This window comes from Gasterosteus aculeatus, chromosome 10 (genome assembly GCF_964276395.1).
Source record: "Gasterosteus aculeatus chromosome 10, fGasAcu3.hap1.1, whole genome shotgun sequence".
NCBI classification, from domain to species: Eukaryota; Metazoa; Chordata; class Actinopteri; order Perciformes; family Gasterosteidae; genus Gasterosteus; species Gasterosteus aculeatus.
In genome coordinates this window covers 15,785,538-15,811,976 of record NC_135697.1, presented here as the reverse complement: position 1 = coordinate 15,811,976, position 26,439 = coordinate 15,785,538, and the positions used below count along the sequence as shown (strand labels likewise).

The window sequence follows — 26,439 nt, the reverse complement described above, 5'->3', positions numbered from 1 at the left end:
AATGTCAAATTCTCATGCTGTGTGCAGGGTTGGTAACTCCCGGCGTTTAAAAGTAGCCATGGTTGAATCGCAATGTGAGCAAATGGCGATGGTGGAGATTGTTGACCAACATCCTCCTCTACCGAATCGAATTAAAAGTATAACCGAGCACCCGAGAGATCTTAAACAGTCTGTGTAACCTCTGAAATTCACACACTATGGTAATTTGTACTCTGGCAACGGTGGGAAAAAAAAAAAAGGAGGAAAAAGAATTGAATCGATTGAGCTTCTCTCTTAATCAAGAGTGCTCGCAGCTTATGGCAGAGCGCCACGAGAGAAAAGCAAAGATGAAGCTGGGAATAAAAGAGGAAAACTGGCGTCTTGCAAAAGTTCACTTGGGATCAGAGCCACAAGACGGCAAATAAATAATTTCCCTTTGCCATGCGGCCACCAACATCTAGACACTTTTATTCACTTGCAGTAACATCATCTCTACCTCCCTCTTATCTGATGGTTCAAACTGGACATTTTAATTGCAATAACTGAATGTCAGGAACAAATAAGAGATCGCTGGTGTGTAACCTTTGGAACTGGTCGTCTCTCTGTAAAAAGAACTTAGCAGATATTTAACGCTCTCATTTCTTAGATCCTTCAAATGGTGAAACAAAAAGCATTCGTGAAAATATGTATGTTTATTTCTACTCCGTATGTATACATATTGCTCAGTTCAAGTAACTTCAATAAAAAAAAGATAAATTGAATGCTCTTTTTGGCACGTTCGCTTTTAAAGAGACTGGGAGTTTAGACAAAGCAGCATTACGGGCATAGAATGAAGGCATAACGTTTCACATTGATACACGTCGTTTTGTAGGTGTTTATATTTGGTGCAACGTGCAACACCAAACGTGTCACATGGTGTTTGTGTGGACAAAGATCCACATCATTGCAAAATATATAAATGCATATCGATCCACCCGCCAAGCTGCCACATTGCATGCAAGTTCATGCGCGGTCTGCAGGACACGCATGCTTTGTGTCTCAGCCTGATAATTCCTGACCGCACGGTTCACTTCGGCGTTCAGGGGGGGCCAGAGCGTGACGTCACCATGCCCGCCGGACGCGTACTACGGTGCAGCAGCAGCAGGACGCGGACACCCCCATGACTATTAATATTCCCCCCCACCCGCCGTCGAAGTCCGCAGAGGGAGGACAAACACAGAGACAGATTCCGCGACAGACGCTGCCGCACTTTCCCAAATTGAAACCCCCGTCAGACGCAGGGAGGGAATTAAGAGAGAGAGAGGGTGAGAGAGAGGGAGGGAGGGAGGGGAGGGAGCGAAAGGGGGACTGCAGAACATACAGGCTCCGGATGAATAACCATGGCAACAGCAGCAGCAGGGGAAGCGGTGCTATAAACATTGTGAACCGCGCATCACCCAGTCGAGCCTGGAGCCGAAGCCTCTGCGGATATCGCGCTTCATCACTGCTAAGGTGAGGCTGTTTTGTCGGGTCCGCTGTGCGTGTGCGTGCTGTGCATGTGCGTGGTGTGCATGTGTGTGTCTGGGGGTCTTTGTCTGACACGATGAAGGCTGCGTCCTTGAGTAGGTAGAACACAGTGCACCGCACCGATCAGTTAACGGAGCAATTTAAATCAAAGTAAGCTTTCAAAATAAAAGCATTAAAAAAAATACTTATTGTGCTCCGAATGATGTTGATGAATGTAGTTTTGTTGAATATAGATTGAAATGTGGAATCATGCGCTTCTGCAGTTCTGCCTCTTCATGGCAAGCCTCCCAACGCTGCTGCACAGCGCAGTGTGTGCTGTTTATTATCAGTGATTCCTGGATGCTGTAGTCTGAAGCGAACAAAGCGGGTCTCCCACGTCCACATGAAACAATGCACATGTTGTGCTGCAAAAACCCGGGTAGAAGTAAGTAAGAAATTACAGGTTGCTCACACCATGAAACTTGACTACTGGCCCCTGCATCTGCATTGCTGATGTAAACATTTCACTGGAGCAGAAAGCATGTGGCATGTGTGTCATTTCAAACCAGTTCGCCGAGCCAAAGTACTTTCCCCATTTGTACGTTTTGGACCAATTTGTAAACTCACACACACACAGTGGCCAGCACTCAGTCATCATGCAGAGCAGTGAATAGAAACATGAACCAGCAGCTCTCCAAACACTGCAAAGGACTTGTGGAGTAGTGGATGTAGGATTTTCCTGTGGGTTACTTTGTCTCTCCCACCACTCTCCCTTCTCTTTTCTTGCAGAACCGCTCTTTGATCTCAACAGAATCCCATTTGGAGATACCAAAGTCATGCACTGACTCATTTAACTTCATTCCACTTTTTGGTCCGCTTTTATCGCAGGGATTATGCTTTGTCATTTTGACTACAAAGAGCCTAATACAGCATCGCTGAGGGTTTAAGCAAATGCTGGATTAATCTCTCACGTGATGACTGGCTCAGTGATGTCCGTTAGTGCACTCCACATCCACAACATCGGTTATGAATAGACGTTGTTTGATTTGCCGGGATTTTAATACCCTCAAAATACATCAAAACCTGGAGGGAAATTCTAACAGAATATTTCTGTCCATTTCATTGGTTGAAGCAGGTGCTGCAGCACAGTGGCGCTCGCTCTCGTCTCCCTTCCTTTGGTGACAGCCCAGTTTCTGTCATTGTCCTCTGCAGAGAGCGCGTTGGACGTTGATGAATGGAACAATGGCCGAGATTAATTTCCGGCCCTTTGAGCTGTGCACACACACACACACACACGGCGGCGGCTTGCACTTAAAGCACACAATCACACCCGCGTAGCCTATTCCGCATTTAGTCACTATGATGTTGCCTCCTTTCTCTCCAAATTGAGATTGGAGAAGTCACTCGGCGGCATTCCCAACCGAGCTGACACCATTAGGAGTGCCTGAGGGGGGGGGGGGGACTTGGTCTAAAGGGTTAAGGAATCACTGCAAGGAAGCCAGCATGTGTGCTAATGTGTATTGCATTAAATGCATTAAATAATAAGACAGCAGGTGGCTGTTTTGCAGTGGTTGGTGTTTAGTGATTTGCTGCAAGGACAAAATCTAACTGAGTACAACAAGGGTAAACCATCGGTATTGTAGGACAAAGGCTTTTATTGATCAACTGATTGATCAGTACTTGTGTATTCTTCTCAACCTTGATTGCTCAGCAGTCTTTCACGCAAACCGCAGCCTGAGAAAATGAGTTTAGCTGCTAAAACATTAAGAACGGCTCGGTTGCATCCATTCTGAAATAGATCAGACCGAAAAAGCTGCAGCATTCAGCATTCGGAGGATCGACCACCTGACAGGATGCAAAGCCGCTGGAGTAACGTCTACCTGAGCAGCCCCACTCCCTGCTCACAGCTGCTCGCTGAGCTCATGGCGGTTGTCAACATTAACAGCGTTGTCATGGAAGCACAGCAGATAAGAGTTTTTTTGTTCAACCTGTAGCTTTGTCTTATGGATCGACATCATGGCTGCTGGTATCAGCCCCCAGAAAGGTTATTAATAGTGAAATGAAGTGCGAGGCTGCAGGTGATGCACATTATTCCTTCTCCGTCAACAAAGAATCGATCTGATTGACGAAGCGTCGTTCGAGTGGCCCAGTGCGTCTTTTAGAATGAGCAGAGAGGCTTAATGCCTTAAAACAGAGAACACGTTCATTGGGAACAGAACGAGTGAATCCTAGATGCGACCGCTCGGAGCATCGCGGAGATGCTTTGAAGCTGTCGGCGTGGGTGTTTTCATCCGTGCCTCTTATTTGATCAGGTTATTGATGTGCACGCCGCCTGTGTGCCGCCACAGCCTCGCGCTTGATTGTTTTGGTGCAATCGAAGGTGTATTAAGTTCCAAATCCCCAGACTGTGAGCCTCCACTTAATAAGCTACGGGGCGTTTTAGTCTGCTCCCTACTGCTAAGTAACACATCACTGGAGAAGCTCACAGACCTTTTTTGAACTTCTGAGACGGCAGATAACAGAAAACTACGATGTGGGCGTGAAAAAGGGAACAGCGGTAATTTGTTGCCACAGAGAGATAATTTGTTGTCAATTTCCCAATAACCGTAAAACAATTTGAGACACCAACATCAGACTCTGCGTTTTTAAGCATAGTGACTTTTTTTATTCAGAACATCTTTATTAATATCTGATAAGATGAGATGAACCCATTGAAGCAGAAATACACAGTGCATGGTTCATATTCCTGATTATAAAGGTAATGATAGCAATGTACCTGAGGGCTGACAGTGATATTAATGGCAGCGGATCTCAAATCAGCCCACAGCATCCCGTAATAGGACGGATACAACGGGAGAGAGCGGCTGCACCTCCCAGCTGATGACGTCATGTTCATTTCTCAGACATTTAACGCTGATTGTGAAAATATTCATAATAAAAGTCTGTATTTAGGTCACTGGACTCATACATGAGTCATATTTCATAATCAGATGATGGGAAAAAACCACTGTGAGCAAGTTTTGGAGCTTGTTTGTTTCCGCCTCGTGCTCATTGTCTTTCTTCTCTTCTGACAGGTGATGCGTGGGATCATATCATGTCTGAAGTACAGGGAACGCTGGAGTTTTCTGTAGAGTTGCACAAGTTTCACAACGTGGATCTCTTTCAAAGAGGGTGAGAACTTTTATTTTTGCATATATCACATTTACAGAGTCATGATATTTGCTTATGTGGCTTCAGAACTGCAAACTCACAGAGCTTGTGCAGACCACTGAAAAAAACTAATTTTAGTATCCGTCAGCATTTTGTACCGCTAAAAAGGGTTGAAATTATTTCATGACTTGAATTTGTAATAATGTAATTAGTAGAATGATCCGCAGTGACTTTTGCTCCCACAGCGATGACTGGGAGGCATTACCCAAAATATTCTTCAAATCAGCAGTTCATGGCCATGGAAATGAATATATGACTCCAGATAACTTTTGGTGATGATAGAATACAATGCAGACATCAAAACACTGTGCATGTGTGCACACCGGGATGAGAAGGTTCAAAACGAGTAAATATGCCTTAAAATGTGAAGGTGAGACATTAACTAAATTAAAGCGCTATATCAGCCTGCCAACGTCTACTCTGAAAAACTGTCTCACTCCACTGAAAAAACGAATTGAACAACTTTTATCCGAGCTGCGTGTTGTCAGGCATGTCTGAGTCGTACCCATAATCCCCTGCAAACACACACTGGGTCGTGGGGGGTTTAATGAGATGCCGGTTTACACGTCGGCACGGGTTCAATGTCGTTAACATTCAGACAACAGATTAACCCCCCGAAAGGCAATACACACAATCCAAACATACACAATCTAATAAACAGAGATAATCGGAATAAGTCATTTGTTTTTTGCGAACAAATGATCTGGAGGAACATTCTGCTCATAATTCATGCTCTAATTATTCTACGGGATAAAACAGCAACAGCATCAGTGCACAAAAAAAAGGCATTTCAACTCCTCCATCTGCTTTTGTAGGCCAGTGCCGAAGATGATAACACAATAAACACACATTAAAATCACAACGCAGATAAATGTAATTAGCTCTATAAATGCAAACTTTAAAAAAGATTAAATAAAATAAGTAAAATTAAAATATGCATTTTATTGTTAGTTTTGGTATTATTATTGTGGCGATGTTTATCGTGCTGCTGCCTCTGCAAGAAGATTAAAAGCTCTCATCGGATTCAGCTCTATCAGAAAGGACGGGCTGAAGCTTAATCATGGTAATCCCTTCATCTGAGTGCACTAATATGTTTGTTTTTACAAGTTGCCATAGCGGACCCTTAAGTGTGCCACAAAAAAAAAGATGTATCGTGTCCTCATGTAAATATGTGTAGTGTGTCAAATGCAGTATGGCAAAAATACCTGGATGTCCCCACTGCATCCGGTCTCATTTCACATGATGCAGGCCAGTATACCGACGTATGAGGAAGTGATCACAAAGCAGTGGGTCCATGTGGAATACTCCCTCACACGCTGTAACTGTGTGAGGGGAAGTTCAGCCCCAGTAAAAAGGTAAAAGCTCGGGACTTGGAAAGCAGAGCTGTGGGCTGGTTGGGATCCAATTCTGGTTCAAAATGAAGCACTGCGGAATAAGTGCGGTTTCGTGGTTTAGGTTTAGTGACCTGTGCATCTCACCATGCAGCAACGCAATTACTGAAATCAATACGGATCCCTGAAGCGGGCCGGGGGGGTCGGGGGGGGCCGTGCAGACACGCTGAAGGGCTCACCTACAGAATTCCACAAACAAGCCTCATTGAGTCATCAAGCTTCAGAGTCGGGCTCTCCTCTGTCAAGCTTCCACCTGAACGCTCGATGCGACCAGCGCGTTCGCGGCTCGGGTCTCTGGCGTTGCCGCGGCGTCCCAGGGGGAGCCGAGGTGTGCTTTTACACGACGCCGCGGTGACTTGAACTGTCAAAGTGACCTTTCCAGAGACGTGTTTTTTACCGCCTGGTCTGGATGTCACGTAAACAACGCTCAGGAGACGCTTCCATTCCCAAGATCGCTGCTCATGTCGCTTTTTCCCATGAATATCATTTTTTATATAACCTCATTTCCTGGGATCAATGAATATTTGTGTATATTATATATATATATATATATATATCTTTTTTTAAACAGTAGGCCTTCAGTTTGAATGTGCACTGTGAAATACTTCTACTTCTAAATTCAAGCCTGTGACCCTGAGATTGAATTTGCTGCAATAGTGGCCCCCAGGCCCCGTTGTAACTTCCGTCACTCCTCTTGAACCTGAAATGTAAAACAAGAAGAAACAGCGTTGAGTGTAAACGACTGATTCTACATCCTGCACTGTTCCCCTCGTATTAAACACACTCCCAGCACGCCGTCATGTACATTTCTTCAGTGCACTTTTGATATCCTGTCCCACAGGTTCTACCAGGTACGCGCCGGGGTGAAGGTCTCACCTCGAGTTCCCCACAGGGTGATAGTGACGACACAAGACAACGCAGGTACAGTGAAGTGACGTTTACTTACCTTCGGGTTTTCCTTCGTGACTCTTTGTGGTTATTTTGCGTCTGTTTTTAATCCCTTTTCCTTTCTTTGTGGCGGTTTATGTAATAATAACGACAACCTATCTTGATTTAAAGCTAATATCCTGTTTTACTGGTTTCAGCCGAGTGGGAAGATCTCACAGGAAACATTTATGACCCCGGTTTGCGTCTGGATCACAATCACAGTGTTGTTCATAATAGTCTTTGAAGTGTGTGTGTGAAAACAGTTATTTTTACACAGTGTTCCATGTTAAAGGACATGGTAGCACACGGCGTACACTTACCCGCTTCCTGGAACTGGAGAGCTTCATTTTCTTGTTCTGGATCGGAGGAATCTCACAGCTTCGTGCCTTCGTGTTTTGGCTGTAATTCAACGTCTCCTTATTGAGCCGTAACGAATTTACCTCCGAAATGCGCCTCAACTCTTATTGATTGTTTCAAACGTAGTGAATGTTTTGACCCCAAAATGGTCAATTGTGTGGTCTTCTACTTTTATCTACTTGGAATTTATTTGCTGGCATTTCTTTTGCGAGATTTCCGTGTGAGTGTTTTGTAACACAAAACTCTATAAAAGTGTGTTCTTCTATTTGCAAAGGATCTTTGTCACTTCGATTCATGCAAAGTGACAAAGATCCATCATAAAATGTTCCATCATATAGTTTCCTCCTTTGTATTCACTGGATGTGACGCAGTGCTTCTGAATCTGGATCTCTGGCAACGCAGAGAGCCGTTTCTCTGGCAATACTGATTCGCAGTAATAACGGCTATTTTTAGCTCGTCATGACTCGAGCGGTGTGTGTGTGTGTGTGTGTGTGTGTGTGTGTGTGTCTGTCCGGGATCTGGCTGTGCTTGTGAAGACCTTCCTGACTACTATTCCTTTTAGGGAATTGTGGATCTTGAGGACATTTAGGCCCCAGGTGTGACTTACAGGTCACAATAACGATTGGACTTTTTTTTAGGCGTGTGGCCCGAGGGGGCAAAGGTCAAAGGAGACGATGCGTCTGTGTCCTCGCAGCAGAACTGTGTGCGCCGATTGTGAAGGCGACGTGTCTCCGTCTGTGATGTGACGACGACTCATGTCACTTCAAGCGCTTCCTCACCGACACACGGCGACAGGGTTCTCCTTCAAAGCATTAGATAATGGACGGAGAAATATCCTAAATAGACAAAACATCAATAGATTACAATGGAACAGATAATAATAGCAGCTGAGTAAGTCCGCCCTCAGCAGTGTATTTTTAGGGGGCCGTATTTCGGAGGTGCACATTAACATGATGTCAGGCGACTATACGCTGTACATCGCATTAATACATGAACGGACAATTTTGGGGGATTTTCCAGCTAAATGTGAGGCACCGCATGCAAATTTAAAGCATGGATATTTGATTAACATTGTGCAAGATGTTATATCTTCTAAAAATAATTAAATATTTCATTCGTTTTTGCTCAAATGCAACAGGCACTTTATTTGTGGACAAAAAAACTAGCAGCTGGTGAACAAAGCTCTAAATATTGGGACTCATCGGGAGGACACACATAAACAGGAATGTAAAGTTGTTGTTTTGGAGGGTTTCATCATCTCTAGCAACACTGCAGCAGTGAGCACACCCGTTGGTATGGTAATTGGAAGGAGCTGCATCCCCCCCCTCTGCAGCACCTTCCACAAGGTCATCTATTAAGTGCACCTCACAGGCTGAATCCCGTGCATCGACGCCCCCCCCGGACAGCTCTGCGGCCGGCCAGAGGAAATGCACTCATCACACATGCTGCCATGCACTCCGCTGGAGCATTCGATAATGACTGAATCACACAGAAAAACAGTGATTTTCCAGTCAGAACATGGAGAAAATGGACTTCCTCACACTGCTATCATCCGGTGCATGGAGAGTTTAGTGTTTTTTAATGGTTTAAAGGATTAGGAGTGAAGAGCACACACTCTCACACGCGGCAGACGCGGAGCCCCAGAGGCTCTGAACTTATTATTTTCTGCACACTCACCGAGGCTGAAGCTTAAAGGCATTTCAGCAGGTTTTAATGTGTAGGATGGGATAACTTCCTGTGATGACTGCAGTACGAATTGTCAGAACTGTGTGGGTTTGATGGATTTTCTTTACCTGTGACTGTGAAAACACAAATGGGATCACTAAATTCTATCCAATGAGGACAAGAAGGGTGTGGAAATAATATCAAACATTGCACATATTTGGACGTCACTAGAAAACACAGTGATGGTGTGAGTTTCAGGGAGAAATGCTGCAGCCGCGTTGCTTCAGCCGAAGGGCCAGCAGCCGGCTCCGGAGGGGCCGCGCGAGCTCCTGTGGAGAAATCACACATCCGTCTCAATGATACGCTTTTAATTCCCGCGCAGTTTACCGTCTCTAATCCACCAGACTCACGGGGGGGGGGGGGGGGGACGGGGACGTGTGAGGAACAATAATATCAAAGTCACATCCTTGGTCCCCGTTGGGCCGCCGGCAGCTCCCGTCACACATCCATCACCCATCACGCTCGATGCTAGGGGAATGACCTGAAAAAGAGCACGAGCTCAGCAGGGGATTTCGGAGACCTGTCACCGCTTGCAGCAGCGGGGGGGAGGGGGGGGGGGGCGGGGGGGGGCGCGACCTGCGGCGGGGGAGGTGTTGACAGTCGGGACACGTGTCCGTTTCCCCCGGGTTCCAGTCGTTATGCTAAGCTAAGCAGGCGCCGGCCGTGTCCCCAGCCACGTGTTTTCAGATCTGAACGCACACGCAACGGGATCCCTCGCCAATCCCAAGGAACGTTTGTGGTTGAGAGGTTGCACGTTCACAGGACTGATTATGCATTCTCTGGCTACACGTTCACAAAATCTGAGCACACGCTGCGTTCGTCAGGGCCTGACGAAAGGCCTTAATTCATTTCTGATTACGAAAGGTTGATTTTTAATGGCAAGAATATCCCATTATGCTTCAGTTTGGCATTTTCACAACACAAATGAGTTAAACCTAAATAGAAAAATGAAGTACTTAATCTTTTTAATTAAGTCAAATGAACCTGCGTGTTAGTGTAAAGGCTTGTTGTGACTGTTGCGTTGAGTGTGTGTCACTGTTGCGGCGGCACACTGATTGCTGTTTGTGATAATCGGGCCCCACGACAGGAGGATGCAGCTTCGGCTCGGCGGGGGTTCACGACGGCACCGCGCTCAGCCGCGTGTTTCAGATCCTTTACAGGAACGAGGAGATCACCGTGAACGACGGGTTGATCTTCAAGGTCCATCTGCTGTTAGATGGAGAAAGGGTGAGTCATGCTGCTGACATTTTCTCTGCAAACACACACACACACACACCCGTAGACTTCCTGTTGAGAAAGATAGGATGGGGGAACGGCCGCTTATTGTTTTATCAGTACCCTCGCTGTAAAATGCATGACGGATGATTACAGTAAAAACAGCAGGATGGTAGTTGAATTAAATGCCCATTAAGTAATGGCCTTTATCATCTGCTGTTGCCTCTTGCACGAGTTTCTGCTCCTTCCTCCTCACTCCTGCCATCCGAGGCAAGCAACAGGGATTCAGGCAATTTAATTGCAACGGAAATTCAACATAACGATCAAGTGAAGAAGTCACATGATCGCGTTGACTGATGGAAGAGTCTTCGGTAGTTGTTGCGAGCCTGCTGAATCTGTTGCATGCTGCTGCGTGTTTGTCAGAACAGATGCAGACGGGAAATAGAAGAAAGATATTAGTGGTTTTGGAAAAGTAGTGAAATGATGGATTGAGTTTTTGTCTCCATAGTGCGACCAAAGAAACATCGTGTTTATTCTCCAGCGTGTAACGCTGCCTGATAGTTATTATCGACGTACCGTCCGCCACTCTTTCACCGTGGACCGTAGCTGAAAAACCGTGACATCGCCGCGGGCGACGGCAGAGATGGGCCCCGTCCGTCTCGCGCGACTGCCCCGCTCCTAATTTGAGGAAGATTTCATTAAAACGCGAAACCTCGTGGTGGAGGTTGTGGAGACGGAGGAGCTTCAGGGCGTTTCAGAAGCGCTCCCGCAGGCTCACGACTCATTAACCTTCCGCGGGTTATCTGCCGCTCACAGCCACAGATAGCGCGGCCAGAAATAGCCCCTCGTTTCCCCCGTGCACACCTGCACGTACGCTTGATTAGTCAGAGCATCAATAAAAGGACCCGACTGCAAAGGCTTGTATGTTTGCTGTGCAGTGTGTGGGTAGTTTCTTTAAACAAACGTCAGGAGAACAAGAGGAAGAAGTGTGCTGAGCAACGGTGCCCTTCGAAAGACTCTCTGAGCGTCAGGTGGCAGATCACACAGACAACATGAAAACCTCATTCAAAATGATTCCAGACCGGTCACATTAAACCACACCGTATCTTAAATAATGTCCACCGTATCCTCTTCGGTCCTCTTCATCCTCGTCCTCCAAAGTCTTCATGGACAATGTTTAAAAGGAACTCCTTTAGCAAGGCAGCGAGGGAGTCAACAAAACAAACATAACGTATTGTTTTGATCTTCACATTTGGTCTAATATGAGGTGAGAATTTTGAGTACTTGTGAGCGGAAAGGACTTCCTCTCATTGCACCTCACCTTGTTGTCTCACGTGGAAATATTGCACAGAAAACACTGAGAAGTGAAGCGTGATCAATGTGGTATTTCCATGATTCCGTTAACCTCCTCCACCATCTCCACTTCTAACGCTTTGCATTCAATGCACTAAACAACCCTGCCATGTCCTGCAGGTGGAGGAAGCCTTGAGTGAGGTGGACTTTCAGCTGAAGCTGGACCTTCATTTCACCGACAATGAGCAACAGTAGGTTCTGTGTGTGTTTGAGACCTTCCCGTTGTGCAGCTTATTATGCTCGAGTCAGAATGCAAACTAGGCACCAAAAAAAAAAAAGGACTATTATGTCTTTTGGCTCATTGCCATCGCTTTGTGGACACCTGACAACGACTTGCGTTCCAGCGACACGCGATTACTGTGATTAGTCCGCCCGCTCCGGACAAATGGAAGGAGAAACGCTAAGTTTGCTTCAGCACATGGCGAAAGACACCATTTCTGTCAGGACTCTGCTCTGTTATTGGCTCGCAGCAGCACATTATTGACAAGTGTTGTTGAGGCTTCGTGTTTTTAAACTGTTAACTCTCAGCATTTTCTTTGTAGTTACGTGACTATGGTACTTGTCAAGTTATTGCCTTCTGTTAGAGCATCAACGCTGCTTTGTCTTCCCCACAATTGCAGTCAAGATTCAGACTCTTTCTCTCTTTTATAGCTGCAAGAACAATATAATGGCGCGTTGCCACTGAGCGGTACGGTACGGGTCGGTACGTGTCGGTACGTGTCGGTACGGGTCGGGTCTGTTAACCATGATTTGGAGAGCGTTTCCACCGCCAACAGTACCCTTACTTGATAGGCGTGGTGTATTCCAGAAAGTAGATTGACGTCATTCGATGGCGCGAAAACTGAAAGCTAACCGCAAACAACAACGGAGGACGTACAGCCGATCCTGTTCCTGCTTCTCGATATGTGGCTGTTTGTCACAAGGAGACGACACTCTTTGTTTGAGCAAAGGCTACACGCTGCAGGTGTGTTACGTGTGTTGTCTTTGACGACGCTCTTTCAACCAATCAACGCTCTGCAGTGAGTCTAGCTCCGCCCTTTAGTACCAAACAACTGAGCCAGGTGCCCCAACGGAAGGGTACCCAAAAAGTGGTACGGTACGGTTTGGATTTTTGGTACCATTCTCAACTTTTGGCAGTGGAGACACAAATAAAAGGGTACCGACCCGACCCGACCCGACCCACAACTCCTCGCCTTATTGAGGAGATGTGATTGAGAAGTTAGATTATTACACAGTGCTCATTGTCAGACATGTTTAAAACAGTCTGGCAGAAGGCAAAGCACATTATCTTTGAGCAAGAAAAAGATATGAGCATTCACTTTTAGTATTGTGCAATCAAATCTGCATCGGCATTGAACCAACTAATAGTTTTTTTCTGCGTGTTGGACTCGACTGAGCAGTAAATATGGGGGAGATTCTGCAGATTACCCTTTAAAAATTGTACGTGCAAACACACGTCTCCTGTATGCGCTGTTTCTCTTCATCCCTCAGGCTGGCCGAGATAGCGACCGTCCCGTTGATCAGCAGCCGGACCCTCAGCCTCCACTTCCACCCACGGAGAGGCCTCCACCACCATGTCCCTGTGATGTTTGACTACTTCCACCTGTCCGTCATCTCTGTGTCCATACACGCTTCACTGGTTGCCTTACATCAGCCGCTGATCAGGTTCGAGTTCACCGGGGGAAAGCTTTCATTTTCCAGCTGGACACGCCGAGAAGATGTCGCGGAGTGAGAAATATAATGCATCCATAATGTCACCGGACCGCTAGGACACGTTGCTTGTCCTTCCTATCTGGCATCCACATAGAATCCATTAGCCGCTCGAGCTGATAAATCATCAATCACTTATCTGATGAATTCAGCCGTCGATATCATAAACCCATTTCTAAGCCGCGCATCGCAAAGATTACTGCAGCACTCGTCTCTCGGCTTATCTGTCTCCGCACGCACACACGCGCACACGCTCACGGTTTGTCCCTGCGTGTGTCCTCTCCCCCTCTGCAGCTTTGCACGTGCAGGGAAGGGCTCTTGGCTGGGGAAGAGCTCGCCAGAGAGCCCGAGCGACCCATCTGCCATGTCGGTGGAGAACCTGGTGTTCGGAGCCGGCTACTGCAAGCCCGTCGTCTCGGAGGTGCGTTAACCTTTAGCAGCTCGCCCGCGTTCACATAGGAAGTCACAGCACGTCCCGTCTCACCGAGCCGAAACACGAGCAGCCCGTCTAAATGCCAAAGCGATGACGTAATCACATGACAGTGACCTTGGTTCAGGGACAGAGGGCGATGGATTTAGCTGTGATTTGTTTGGGCGTGTCACCCATCCTGAAACGGATTACGAATCCTTGACCCGTCTGCCCCTGAGAGTCATTTGTTGGGGCTCTGTGCAGCGGCAGGGATTATTACTGCGTGCTCCCTGGCTTTTAATAATATCTGATTAAGCCACCTGCCCAGCAGGCCGGCTGCAGGCTCAGCATCTGGAAGTGTTTCTGTGCTCCAGTCCGGCTTCACAATTGCACCATGACAGAATCGATAATGGAATTACTGTAATCACAATCATGAATCATCATCATGCAGTAAATGTCTAACTTTATGGGCACTGAGCCATTTTGTGAGCTTTCAAGGACCTAAACAACATACAGTCACACAGCAGCATAACCGTCTCTGGCTTTACGTGTCATCAACAGTACACAAATATAGTACAACACCTCTAAGATGCTTCATTACGTCAATGGAAGTAACATCAGCTGTTGAAAGGTGCATGTTAACTTCTTCAAAAAGGGTCTTCCTTAACATTTAAAAATCAATCAAATGTTTTCTTTGATTGTTTCCCTCAGCTGATTTTACAGCTGTCCACCATTTATTTTGTGCAGAGTAGCTCTTCTGTTCCATACGTGCATTGCATTGCAGGGAAATGTGGCACGACCCAAATTAATTCAAATGGCGTTTTGAATACTTTATGGAACGGTGATCATAATGAAAGGAATTGGTATTTGTGCATTTGGGACACACAACCAACATTCCAAATCAAATGGTTATTTAGTAAGCAAACCAACAACCTTTCCTGTGTCAACATGCAATACTTAAAACTTTCTCATCTTTTATGGCCTCGGAACACATTTCATTCATTCAAGTTTGCATTATCTTCAGTTTTCTCTTGTGTTTGCCAATTATTCCAACTCGTGCACAGTTGTAAAACCCGTAACACGCATCTCTCCGGTCCCCGCGGACGCCGCGGCCTACACTGTAAATCTTAATGAGCCCCCCCATGGTCGTCGCCCCGCGAACCCCCCATCCCCAACTGCACCTCCTGCTTTTTACTCCCACCCCTAGCTGGGCGCTTTAATAAGCTGAGCGTTTAGCCCAGCGGGGGGGGGCTGCGTTTGATCACAGTAACGAGTTCTGCTCACAAGCGCCACGTACCTCGTAGCTGCAGGTGAAATCCGCACAGAACGCCGCCTCCCCCTTCACCTTTGTTCATTCAGAGCTTTATACCTGCGACTACACTTTGTTCTCACTACTTCCGCCCTCAACGCTGCGGACTGTTGTGTTGTAGTTATGAACTAGATCACATGTGGTAGATGTCCGTTGACGTGAGCTGTTACTGCTCTAAAGGGAGGACATGGGTCCCTCTGTGCTACTGAAGGAGGCCTTTTGGTGTAAAATAATCGTGTTTGCGAAGATAAACACGGATGAATCATGTCAAATACATATTTTCCCGTGAGAAGCTTTCGGCTAAACACACTGTATCAGGTGGCATCCGACCAAAGCACATTTTCAGCCCCGAGAGAATCTATGGTTTTAGGATAATTACTGGTTCGTACTGAGAAGTTGTTATTTTTCGCTGCCCCTCGCTCTCAGACTGATCCAGGCAGGCCTCTATAAAACGGTAAAAAGAAGTACGAAAGCAAACCGTACAGATGTTCCTTCCCGGTTTGGCTTTTCTGCACAGCTGCAATTACAGAGCGCGCAGGTATGATGATAGGGCCGCAGACTTCACTCGCCGGGGGGCGAATCGCAGCACGTCCGTCAAACGCCTTTCCAAAGTCCCGAGCCGCGCTGCCGTCCATGAGGAGCGGACAGGTCAGGGACCACCGGTCAGATCCGAGGCCCCCCCCGCGGCTCCACGTTATCACGGGGGGGCGTGTGCAAGCGTTACAGGATCGACGGCGCTGTTAGAGAGCCACCTACTGGAAACACGGTTCTTTACAACTCATATTCAGCCAGCTGTGCTTCTCTTTTTCAATCATCATCATGCCGCTTGCTTCCTTTAGCTTTTTAATGTTTTATTTTATGGTTTGAGTTGAATTTATTTGTATTTCAGTTTTGATTTGCTTCATTTTCTTTCACCTGGCTTTGTTTCTTTCACTCAGACGTCCCGAACAAACATTTGCGTCTTGAGTTCTGCGTCAACCTCCTTTACTTGCGATCTTTTAAAGGTCACAGCAGGGATGCGTTACTTCCTCCAAAGACCACATGCACGTGTTGATCCGCTTTCACAGCTCGCAGCGGGTCCATTTGTCCCTAACGTTGTCTTTGATCATCCGGGTAATCATCTTATTCGTTCCCATTTAGAAACACACTCCTGTTATCACAAGGTCAGCAACAAGCCTGCTCAACCATCGCAGCTGTGTACTTGAACTCTAAATGTCAAGTATGTGTACACGGCTATTATTAAGGCAGGCTGGTTTCTGTGACTACTGACCTACATAGCAGCTGACATTTGCTCTGTGTCTCCTTCCCTGCAGGGGAGCTTTTATTTGCCCAGTGAAAGCTGCCTGCAGAGAGCGCACACGTGGCACCGGCGGCTGTGTCGCCTCCTGCTGGTCGCTCACAGAGGGCTGCACACGTACCACTCGGCCCTGAGGAAGCAGATCCCTCAGCTGCAGCAAACCCCACTGGCCTCAGGTGACCATATGCAAAGCTCTGAAAGGATTATTATATATTATTTTTATTTAAGGAGCATAGTTTTCATAAAAAAAAAAACGTTCCTTTGTTCCAGATGTTCACAATATTCACTGGTTCACAATATTCCAGTGCTAAAACTAGAAAAAAACTGCTAGATGTACTTTCCGTATCAAATGTTTACTTTTTTTTGTAGCCTATCAACAAATAAACGTCAATGAGAACAACTCTTCTAGTACACAAAACACACAGTACTCTGCTGACCGAGTAGTGCACAAAACACACAGTACTCTGCTGACCGTGAAGTACACAAAACACACAGTACTCTGCTGACCCACCATGCTTTCTACTGTGCCGGCTGCTCTCTGTGGACAATCGGGCTTCATCTTTGGGACAGATGCCACTTCAACCACAGCTGGCCAGAAATCTCCCTCCATTTCAATCCATTTGTCAAATGCACTTTGAATGGAGATGTGATTCAAACTTGCCTTCCTAAGAGGAAGAAGTGCCGAGGTTGAGATGATGTCAAAGGAAGCATTCCTTTCTGTGGAAGCGGCAAAGATCAAAGCAGGATAGAGGCTCTTTAAAGGGGAAGTGCACTTCTGCTTCCTCAGGGTCACGAAGGTCAGGGAGTTAACGTCCCTCACAGGCTTTAACTGTGTGACTCTCAGACTTCACTGGTGTCTCAGCGTCTCAGCATTGGCTCAAGGATGGAACATGAAACACATTTACAGTGGAGAGAGTACGCTCAATGACAGCTTTCGTTTCCCTTTATATTAAAACATCATATTTCATAAAAGCATAATTTGGGACAGAAAGGGAAATCTAAACGGTCGACTAGTTACAGTGTAGCTCAAGTACCTCAAAAGTGTAGTAAATGTACCTTCTACCTTGTACTTGAAGTAATACCCGTTTCTACCACTGATTAAACTCACAGTTAGATATCATGCCATTTAACAATGAATTTGGTTCAAATACACCCAATTCCACTACCATGTAGTTTAAAACTTAATTGGATTATCTTAATTAGATTATTTAACAGATAATGTTACGTTTTACATTTTAGAAATGGTCTGGAAATCTAACTTGAATAGTCAAAATAAAATATATAGCATTCTGCTATTAAATCAGTCGTGACCCTGGGTCGTCGCTCGGTACACACTGCGAAAAGTCTCCTGCATTTTTTAAATATGTTTTTCTGTTTTTATTGTATGAAAAAACTATATGTACAGTATGTGGAAAGTAAATGGAAAGTAAAAAGCTGCCATTTTTCCCCACAGAGGCGCTGCCTGTGGACGAAACTTTGAATACGCTCACAACAGAGTTACAGGTATGTTCCTCCCCCGGGTTTGAGAACCACGTCAAAGACACAATTCCAGTGTCATGCAGTGGGATTATTTTGTACGATTCTGTCGTATGACTTTAACATTGTTAAGTTTTCTTTGGAATTTGTGTTTCCCATTTTATTTTTTTTGTTATTTTAAATTTAGGCGTATAGAAACACTATTAAGTAAGACAATTCTAGGCTATGGATATCATTATATAGTCTCTGAATACATAGCGACGTGTGCTATAACTGTTATAACTCTTCTTTCACCCAGAGAACTGCATGGGTTGACTGATGAGTCAGACTCACACTGTCGGAAGAAAAAAACAGGATCCCGGAATAGAATGCTGTGTTTTATCAGGTCCGATCCAGTTTGATATTACAGGGGTTATTTGCTCTCTGTGCTCACCAGCTACAGGAAGGCCACGAGAGCGTGGCGGAGCAGATCAGCCGGGACGTGAGCCAGCTCTGCGCCCGGCTGGCCGCTCTGTGGAGCCACTTCCTGCAGGCCGCCGTTCTCAACCCTCACGTCCTCTCCTACCTGGCCCAGGAGCACCACACACTCCGGGTGAGAGCGCCGCGCCACCCCGTGCACACGCAACGCTGGGTCGCCCCCGTTTGTTCTGTGAGCACGCACAGGCCAGATGGTCTTCACATGTGTGCGATGAATACGATCTGTGCTGGTATCTGTAAATTGAGCTATTTATATCATACCAAAATACAAATATTATGTAACCATTGGTGTTCTGGCTTTGTGAGGTGATCCCTGGAGCACGTTGTGATTGAAATGACCTCACATTGAGACGATTTACGAAGAGTAAAATAAAACCACAACTGCACCGAGAAATGGTTGGATTCATGGGCAGGAAACTACTACAGGTTAACGCATTTCCAGTTTAATTTCTACCCAAACACCAGGCTGTTAAACAGGAAATTGTTCTTCACAGCAGAGTAGGTCTCTAAGGAACCTCTTATGTGGCATCGTGTCGTCTCAGTCGGTCTGAACATAATGAACATGTTTGCTTTGCTTTGTTATTAGAATAGCCCGAGGAGATACTGTCATGCCTCCGCCCACTGGTGCAGTTTAGATTGCAATAAGCACTTGTTCTTTAATCATTGTGGGGTGAAAGTACAGCAGAAATAGTGTTCCTGCTATCTGCCTGCCACTGTGGCTAACTTTCAAGGATGATGCATTTCTAATTGGAGCTGGAGAAGGAGAAAGCGCTTTGGATCAAGCTCATGTCCTGCACTCAAAGCACTGATATCATTCTCTCTCTATGCAGACCTGGAACGACTGACTCATTGCAACTGACTGATAAGAAATCAGTTCTGTCTGTTTCTCAAAACACCAGGTCCGGAGGTTTTCACAGGCGTACTTCTTCACCGAACACCATAAAGAAATATCTTTGACTTTTCAAGAAGAACTGTAAGTAGCCTTCTCAGGAAGAGGGGAGGTTAGTTTAATGAATGAAGAAAAGCCTCGTAATGATGCTGTTATTCTGCTCACTCAGAATCAACAGACATGGCCAGATAGCTGCAGAGGTGCGGAGCTCAGACTACCTGACCAAGATGCCTCCTTTACCTGTTGAGTGCCTGGACATCGATGGAGACTGGAACAGCCTGCCCATCATCTTTGAGGACAGATATGTGGAGTCTCCTCAAACAGGTAATGTAAAAGATGGCTGATAATGTTTTGCTATTTTGTTGTTGGCACCCAATCACAAAAGGGTTTACTGCGATGTCCTGGTTTTTCCAGACTGGATATCACACGTGCCAACCACTGATGGGCAGACCGAGTCCGATCCGGCCATCTCGCATGTGAACGGGATTTTTGAGAGCTGCCAGGGAGCCAGATCACCAGCGACACAGCAGAATCCTTTGGACAGTGAGGATTACATGGACCTACCCACATACGTCTCGCTCATGGCAGAGCAGAGTCAGACCAGTAGCACCGTCATTCGTACCGAAGACGGTGCTGAACCCTCTCGAGCGGAGGCAGAGAAACTAGAGGAACCAGAGGAAAACCAAGGCAGGGATAAAGACATTACTGATGTGGACCCGTATAGAGAAGCAACAGTCCTGGTTCTATCCTCAAACCACGATCCTCTCGCTGACTCTAATAACAGCCGCGATGAGTCTCCTGATCAACATCTACCCGGACATACCACCCGCCTTTGTGATTCCACAAACGACAGCAATGCAACAGAGAGCGAAAACAACGAAGAGGAATCCGACGTTGCGATGCCATTAAATCCCGCCGTGGATGACGAGATCGAGGATTTTCCCCTCGCGCCTGCCCACGCGCCTCCAGTTACACCTCCTTTTCCCGGCGATCTCAGGAGAGAGGCGACCCAACGGGGGGGCCTGGTCGGCTCGAAGATCATGAAGCGCTCGTCCTCAGTTATTTCGGACTCAGGCATCGAGAGCGAGCCCAGCTCGGTGGCCTGGCCCCTGGAGGCCCCGCTGCGAGGCCGACCGCCTCTGGACTTCTCCAGCGAGCGGGAGATCCCACAGCAGCTGGCGTGTCGCCGCCCGGTCCACCGCAGCTCTCTGGAAGGCCTGCAGATGGAGAGCAACGGCAGTGCAGGCATACAGGCTTCACTCACTTCCATTAGCTCCCTGCCCTACGAGGAGGACCAGCAGCAGAGAAAGCTCAGTAAACTGACAAAGTCAGTTTCGGCACCGCAGATAAGCAGCCCTGAAGACGTGGAGGAGGACCGTGTGCTCAGAAACCCGGAAACAGACAGTACGAGGGCGGTGCAACACCAGGATTCAACGAAGATCAACGGCTCAGAACAACTTGAGTCGTCTTTGTTAGAGGCGAATTCAACGCGGAATCTTGGCCTTATCCTCAAAGAGAACATTATCTCCGAAAAGTCAAACTCAGACAAAAACCTGTCAAAGACAAACGGGACCGAGTCAGGGTTAAATAGCGCGTCTGAAGTGCTGCTTTTACAAGAGTCTATAGAGAGCCCTCATGTGAAGGTAAGCACTGTTATTGGCAGCCAGCGGGAGAACATGAACCATCAAACACACATGAGTGGATCAGGCGCCTCAGAGGAGGATGTGCATCTCCTTGGAACAGAAGCAGTGCCTTGCAGCTGTGGAAACACGCCATGTGTGCACAAAAGTGCAGAAGCACAGGCGAGAATCAACACTGTGGGCGATTGCCAAAGTTTCCATCAGACTGAACCGGTTAGTGTTGAGTGTCTGGATCCTTCCCCGTCGCCTCCGGGGCTTCAATACGCCAACGACCTCCCCAGCATCACCATCAAACAGAGGCCGAGCAATCTCACAGGGCTGATTGCCAATGATATCGCTTCACCCGTTGAGAAAGAGCCTTTGGACTGCCAGGCCAAGCCCTCCAAGATCCCCAACTCAGGGCTGGCCTTCGTGAATAAGAAGATGGCGGAGGTGGTGAATATGTCAGTGTCCTGTGCCCCGACCTGCCTGCCATTTTCTTCTGCGCTTAGAGAGTCTCCGTCCGTCAGCGGAATGTCCGCTCGCCAGGCCACCTCGCCAATCACCCATCAGCCCCTGGGCTCCTTTGGTATCGTCACCTCGTCTTCGCTCAATCCTCTGAACATGGACGACGAGACCAACGAACGGATGCTGAAGTGAGTTCAGGGTTATGGCGCCAGGGTTAGGAAAGAGCAAATTGCGTCGTGTTATTTTCTGCTTACCACCCCTTAAATTGTACTTTATGTGATTCTTGGATAAGAAGTGATGGAATGTATATTGTTTCCCTTTTGTGTGCATGAACAGGCACAACTAAAATATCGGTCACAACTAAAAACCACAGCAGACTGCTGCATAAAACAAAAAGTGAAGCCCAAAATAGCTTCTGTTTGGACTTTCCACAATACAAAAATATGAACCACTGTAGGGTGGACAACTGTGTACTTTCAGTTGGACCATGAAGCTTCATCGGTTATTTGTGTTCAGGCAGGGGACAATATTGCCTTTCTGACTTTAGTGTACGACTTTTATTAACGCCATTAAATTGACACCGACTGCAGGAAACAAGGCCAAAACACAAGGTTTTATGGGTATACGGAGACAGGCAGTTGACGTCTGGTGAGATATTTGGCTGTTATTCTCACTTGGAAAGCCAGGCACAACAAAATGAAGTGCGAGCAAATATGAAGCGAGGTTGTCAAGTCGAGGTAAAACGCCCCCTGATGCCTTAAATCATATCAAAGGGTGCAGACAAATCCATCGCGATTACCTGAAAACACAGGAGCTGGAATCAGATGTGTTTTGACTCCACAGCTGAAATTTGTAGCCTGGTGGGTGTGAAAGGGTAATACATCTTATCTGCCAATATACCAAGTATTTTTTAAATTTCCCTTTTACTCCAGTTTCTACAAAGCCAAAGACGAGCTGCTCAAAGAGTTGAGTTTTCAGTCCAGCCTTTACTGCGACCTCCCTCTCCTGGCCTCGGATCTGCCCTACTTCCCCCCCGAGGAGAATGACGAAGAGTTTGATGACGGCATACACCTCGTGGTGTGTGTCCACGGGCTCGATGGTAGGTTCTCTCACAGTTGAAGGTACACGAGCGTAGTAGATAACAGAGGCATCACCCGCGTACTCTACATCCTGTTTTCCGCGCTATTAGCATTGCAAATGTAATGTAGTCTCTGACAGTGTGTCCTACCGATGTAGTCCGTGAATACCGATTCCAGGTGTGGCTTAGATGATTAATGGGCCAGAAACAATGAGTGGAATTCCCTCTTTGTTTCCAGGAAACAGCGCAGACCTTCGGCTGGTGAAGACTTTTATTGAGCTGGGACTGCCGGGGTCGAGACTCGACTTCCTGATGTCGGAGAGGAACCAGGTACATTCGCAGACGGGAGCAAATTGCTAAAATGTCCAGTCCCATTTTGTGAAACTGCTTTGGGGGGCTGACGGCCGAGCTTTTCTCTGCCGTCTCCCTGCAGGCCGACACGTTTGCGGATTTCGACACCATGACGGACAGGTTGCTGGATGAAATCATTCAGCACATCCAGCTGTACAATCTCACCGTAGGCCGGATAAGGTGGGACGCTCGACACGCCGCGCAACGCGCACATTACCGACAACTCGCCTTTAGACCAGATTTTGATTGATCATTTCAAGCGGAGAACTTGAGCAGCACCGTGTTTGGGCAGTAGATGGCAGCACAGACCTTACATTGATGCCTTTGAAGGCTTTTACTCATGTACACCCCAGTTTCAGGATGATGTATATTGACTGCACGAGTCCAAATTGGATAAGTATCACAAAATGGATGAAAAGCTCTTATACTACACTGCCAATGAGGACTTTCCCATGATAGACACTACTCCCTTATGCAGCAGTGTGCTGCCTTGTTCCCATCAAATGAAGCTATTCATCTTCCCATCCTAATTGCCCTGAACGTGCCAATTCTTTTTTTTTTTTGTAAGTTTCTCCCCAAGTTTGTTTTTCCTTGTGTTTCTTCTCTCTCGAGAGAGAGAAAGTATCAAAGACAAACGCAATCGACTGCCACCACAGCATCTGGTTCCTTCCACACATTTCTTCTTCATGTCGTTTGGTCGGAGATAGATGAGAAGGAACCCACAGTGTGATTAGGGATTTAGGGTAAAGCTGTAACGGTGCAGTAATTAAACTAAGCGACAGACATATAGCTTCATGGATCTGCTGGGAAGACCATTAACTTGTATGTCCTCAATGTTAGTACCATTAAGTTGTCTTTGCCTTTGAGAATGTTTAAACAAGTTAATGGATTTTCTCTATTTGAGAAAATCCATTGTCCCAAATGTCCCAATCGCCCCAGCTGGGAGGGGTTCCCACATATAGAGGAGTGTATAATAAGATATCGCGCGGTGTCGAAGGTCAGCAAGTGTTGGAGGCTTGTTTTTTTGCAGCCGCCCACTCGCGGGTGGAAAGTTCATCTCCCTGAAAAGTAGTTTGTCTTTTCGACCCACAGCTTCATCGGCCACTCCCTGGGGAACATCATCATCCGCTCCGTGCTGACGAGGCCCCGCTTCCGCTGCTATTTACCCAAACTGCACACCTTCCTTTCGCTGTCGGGGCCCCACTTGGGAACGCTGTACAACAACAGCACACTGGTCAGCACAGGTGAGGAAATAAATAAAAGGCACACCGCTCCTCAGCGGCATCTTTCATCCAAGAATACCATGGATACGGTTCTGCTTCTATGCAAGGGGGTTGGAAAAAAGAGCAGATGCTCCAATCGTGTGTGTGTGTGTGTGTGTTGTTCTTAGGTCTGTGGTTGATGCAGAAGCTGAAGAAATCTGGATCCTTGCTGCAGCTCACCTTCAGAGACCAAGCTGACCCACGGAAGACATTCCTCTATCTCCTGAGTCAGAAACAAGGTAGCGCTCTGAAAACACAGGCGGCATTTGGTCTCATCACTTGAAAGACAGACCATCCAGAATTTCACCAGAATATTCTCATCTTGTCTGTTTTTTGGGGGGTGAAACTGCTGTACGTGTCGGCTCGCTAGCACTCAAACCGCAGGCAGCGGCCTGTGAGAGGCCCGCCAGAGGCCTCCCCGCTGTTTGAGTGGAACAAAGCAGTCGTTTGTCACACAGGCTTGAAGAAGATAAGCCTGAAAACACTATTTTACCCCTCCGGAGCTTGTGGCAGAATGACAAAATGATCCAAACCCTGTCATTGGAAACCCACCAGCCGCACTCGCTTAAAAGCACACTGACAGCAGGCTGAAGAGAAAAAACCCTCAGTTATACCGTATCAAGCCTGTCACTGTAGTTTGTGCTCGTTCTTTGTGTTTTACAACCAATCCACTCTTTTCCTCTACAACACACTCACACGCGCACACCCACCGACACGCGGACATACACTGCAGTCTGATCGCACTTGTTTGATTTGTGTCCCTTTCAGGGCTCCAGTTCTTTAAGAACGTGGTGTTGGTGGCGTCTCCACAGGACCGATACGTTCCCTTCCACTCTGCCAGGATAGAGATGTGCAGAACCGCTCTGAAGGACCGGACCACAGGTTAGATGCGGAATGTAGGACAAATGTTGAAGATCGATACGTTTTTTTAACTATTCCTATTTAATCTGTAAACAGCCTGATGACTGGTTATTATTATTTAGTTACGTGAAAGTTAAAATCATAAAACGCACCGTCGCGCAAATAAATACACATTTGTGTGTGTGCACACATCTACTGCACTGCGGTGGCATTTTGAACTGTGCAAATATATCGGCTTGAATTGCTGCTGCAGCCCTTTTCTGTCTGTAGTGAGCAGTAGGTTATGGTGCCTACACATGGTTGGTGTGCTTCATATAGATATTGCTGTCTAGGTCCTACTAATAAATCATTTAGCTGATTTAGTAATCACTTAGTTGCATGTTTAACCTAAAGTGCATCATAGCTCCTACACCTACGCACAACTTCTTCCCTACAGCGATAACAAAACGGGATTTAGTAAACTTCTTTTTGGCCTTCTGAAAGCACCAAAATAGATTTTCCAGGGATTATATATAAACGACAGCCAGCAGCTGCTCTACTTAGTTTAGCTCACCTTAAAGATTAGAGGCAGTGGGATTTGGATGCAAAATGTGTTTAAGTAGTAGGATTTACCGTATCTTTCCTAATTGTGCCCCTGCAGGGCCTGTTTACACCGAGATGATCAAGAACCTTCTGCAGCCTCTTGCGGAGGCTAAAGAGTGCCGGCTCATCCGCCAGAACGTGTTCCACGCTTTGCCCAACACGGCCAACACCTTGATTGGGCGCGCGGCCCACATCGCCGTCTTGGACTCTGAGCTTTTCCTGGAGAAGTTCTTCCTGGTGGCGGGACTCGACTACTTCAAGTGAAGGCGCCGGGAACCGCGGCGTCGCAGGGCCGGACCCCCCCCCCCCCCCCCTTCCTTCCCCCCCACCGGCTGGTGCAGCCGACTCGGAGGTCTGACCTTCACTTTGTACAGTGTCTCAAATGTATATAATCCCTGGTGGCCAAGAGGCAAGGCCTGTTCGTCCCCTCCGTTAGGACAGTTATAAACTGTCACGAAAAAAGACCAGTGTATTGTGAATGAAATACTTACTCAGAAGTCTGAGTTTGACAAGTAGTCACCCGATAAAGAACATCTGACATCGATCACTGGATGTTTTTATGGCCTTATTAGTAACACGAGTCCGCCAAAACGCTAAAGGATGTTAACTGTGGTCATGAGCGTTTAACTACTTTCCCTTTACGGACGCTTTAAAGGCTTCAGTGTGGCTGTTTGATTGAATTCTTCCGTAAAGTCTTAAACTGTTCTTGAAGCCGAGGCGATAGATGGGTAGCATTTGTCCCCAGGATTGTACAAAAAAATAAATACATTGTTTAAAAATATTTATTTTTTATCCGAGTGTGTCTCTACAGTGTAAGTAGTCCATCTGAATGGGATCCTTAGTGTGTAGTGATCATCCAGTGAAGACAGTGAAGTACACACGAAGGAGCAATACAGTATCTTCTCTACCAGATGCCTCTCGCTGCCGTGTCAGCGCTTTGCTTCTTAATTGATTGTTTTCCACTAATTGATTGAAGGGTTGATTGAATAAATTCACAAATTGAACATTT

General features: G+C 46.7%; 1 protein-coding gene across 1 annotated transcript; it reads left to right on the top strand.

Moving 5' to 3' along the window:
- Positions 1 to 1,084: 1,084 nt before the first annotated feature.
- fam135b (family with sequence similarity 135 member B) lies at positions 1,085 to 26,439 on the top strand. The gene is made up of 20 exons (XM_040188422.2): positions 1,085 to 1,470; positions 4,539 to 4,635; positions 6,907 to 6,986; positions 10,162 to 10,301; positions 11,763 to 11,833; positions 13,134 to 13,307; positions 13,647 to 13,773; positions 16,384 to 16,543; positions 17,821 to 17,870; positions 18,280 to 18,435; positions 19,220 to 19,293; positions 19,379 to 19,533; positions 19,624 to 21,484; positions 22,229 to 22,395; positions 22,613 to 22,704; positions 22,808 to 22,905; positions 23,818 to 23,969; positions 24,116 to 24,226; positions 24,756 to 24,869; positions 25,489 to 26,439. The coding sequence occupies exons 2-20, from the start codon at positions 4,559 to 4,561 to the stop codon at positions 25,692 to 25,694; spliced, it is 4,065 nt and encodes a 1,354-aa protein (XP_040044356.2). The 5' UTR covers positions 1,085 to 1,470; positions 4,539 to 4,558; the 3' UTR covers positions 25,695 to 26,439.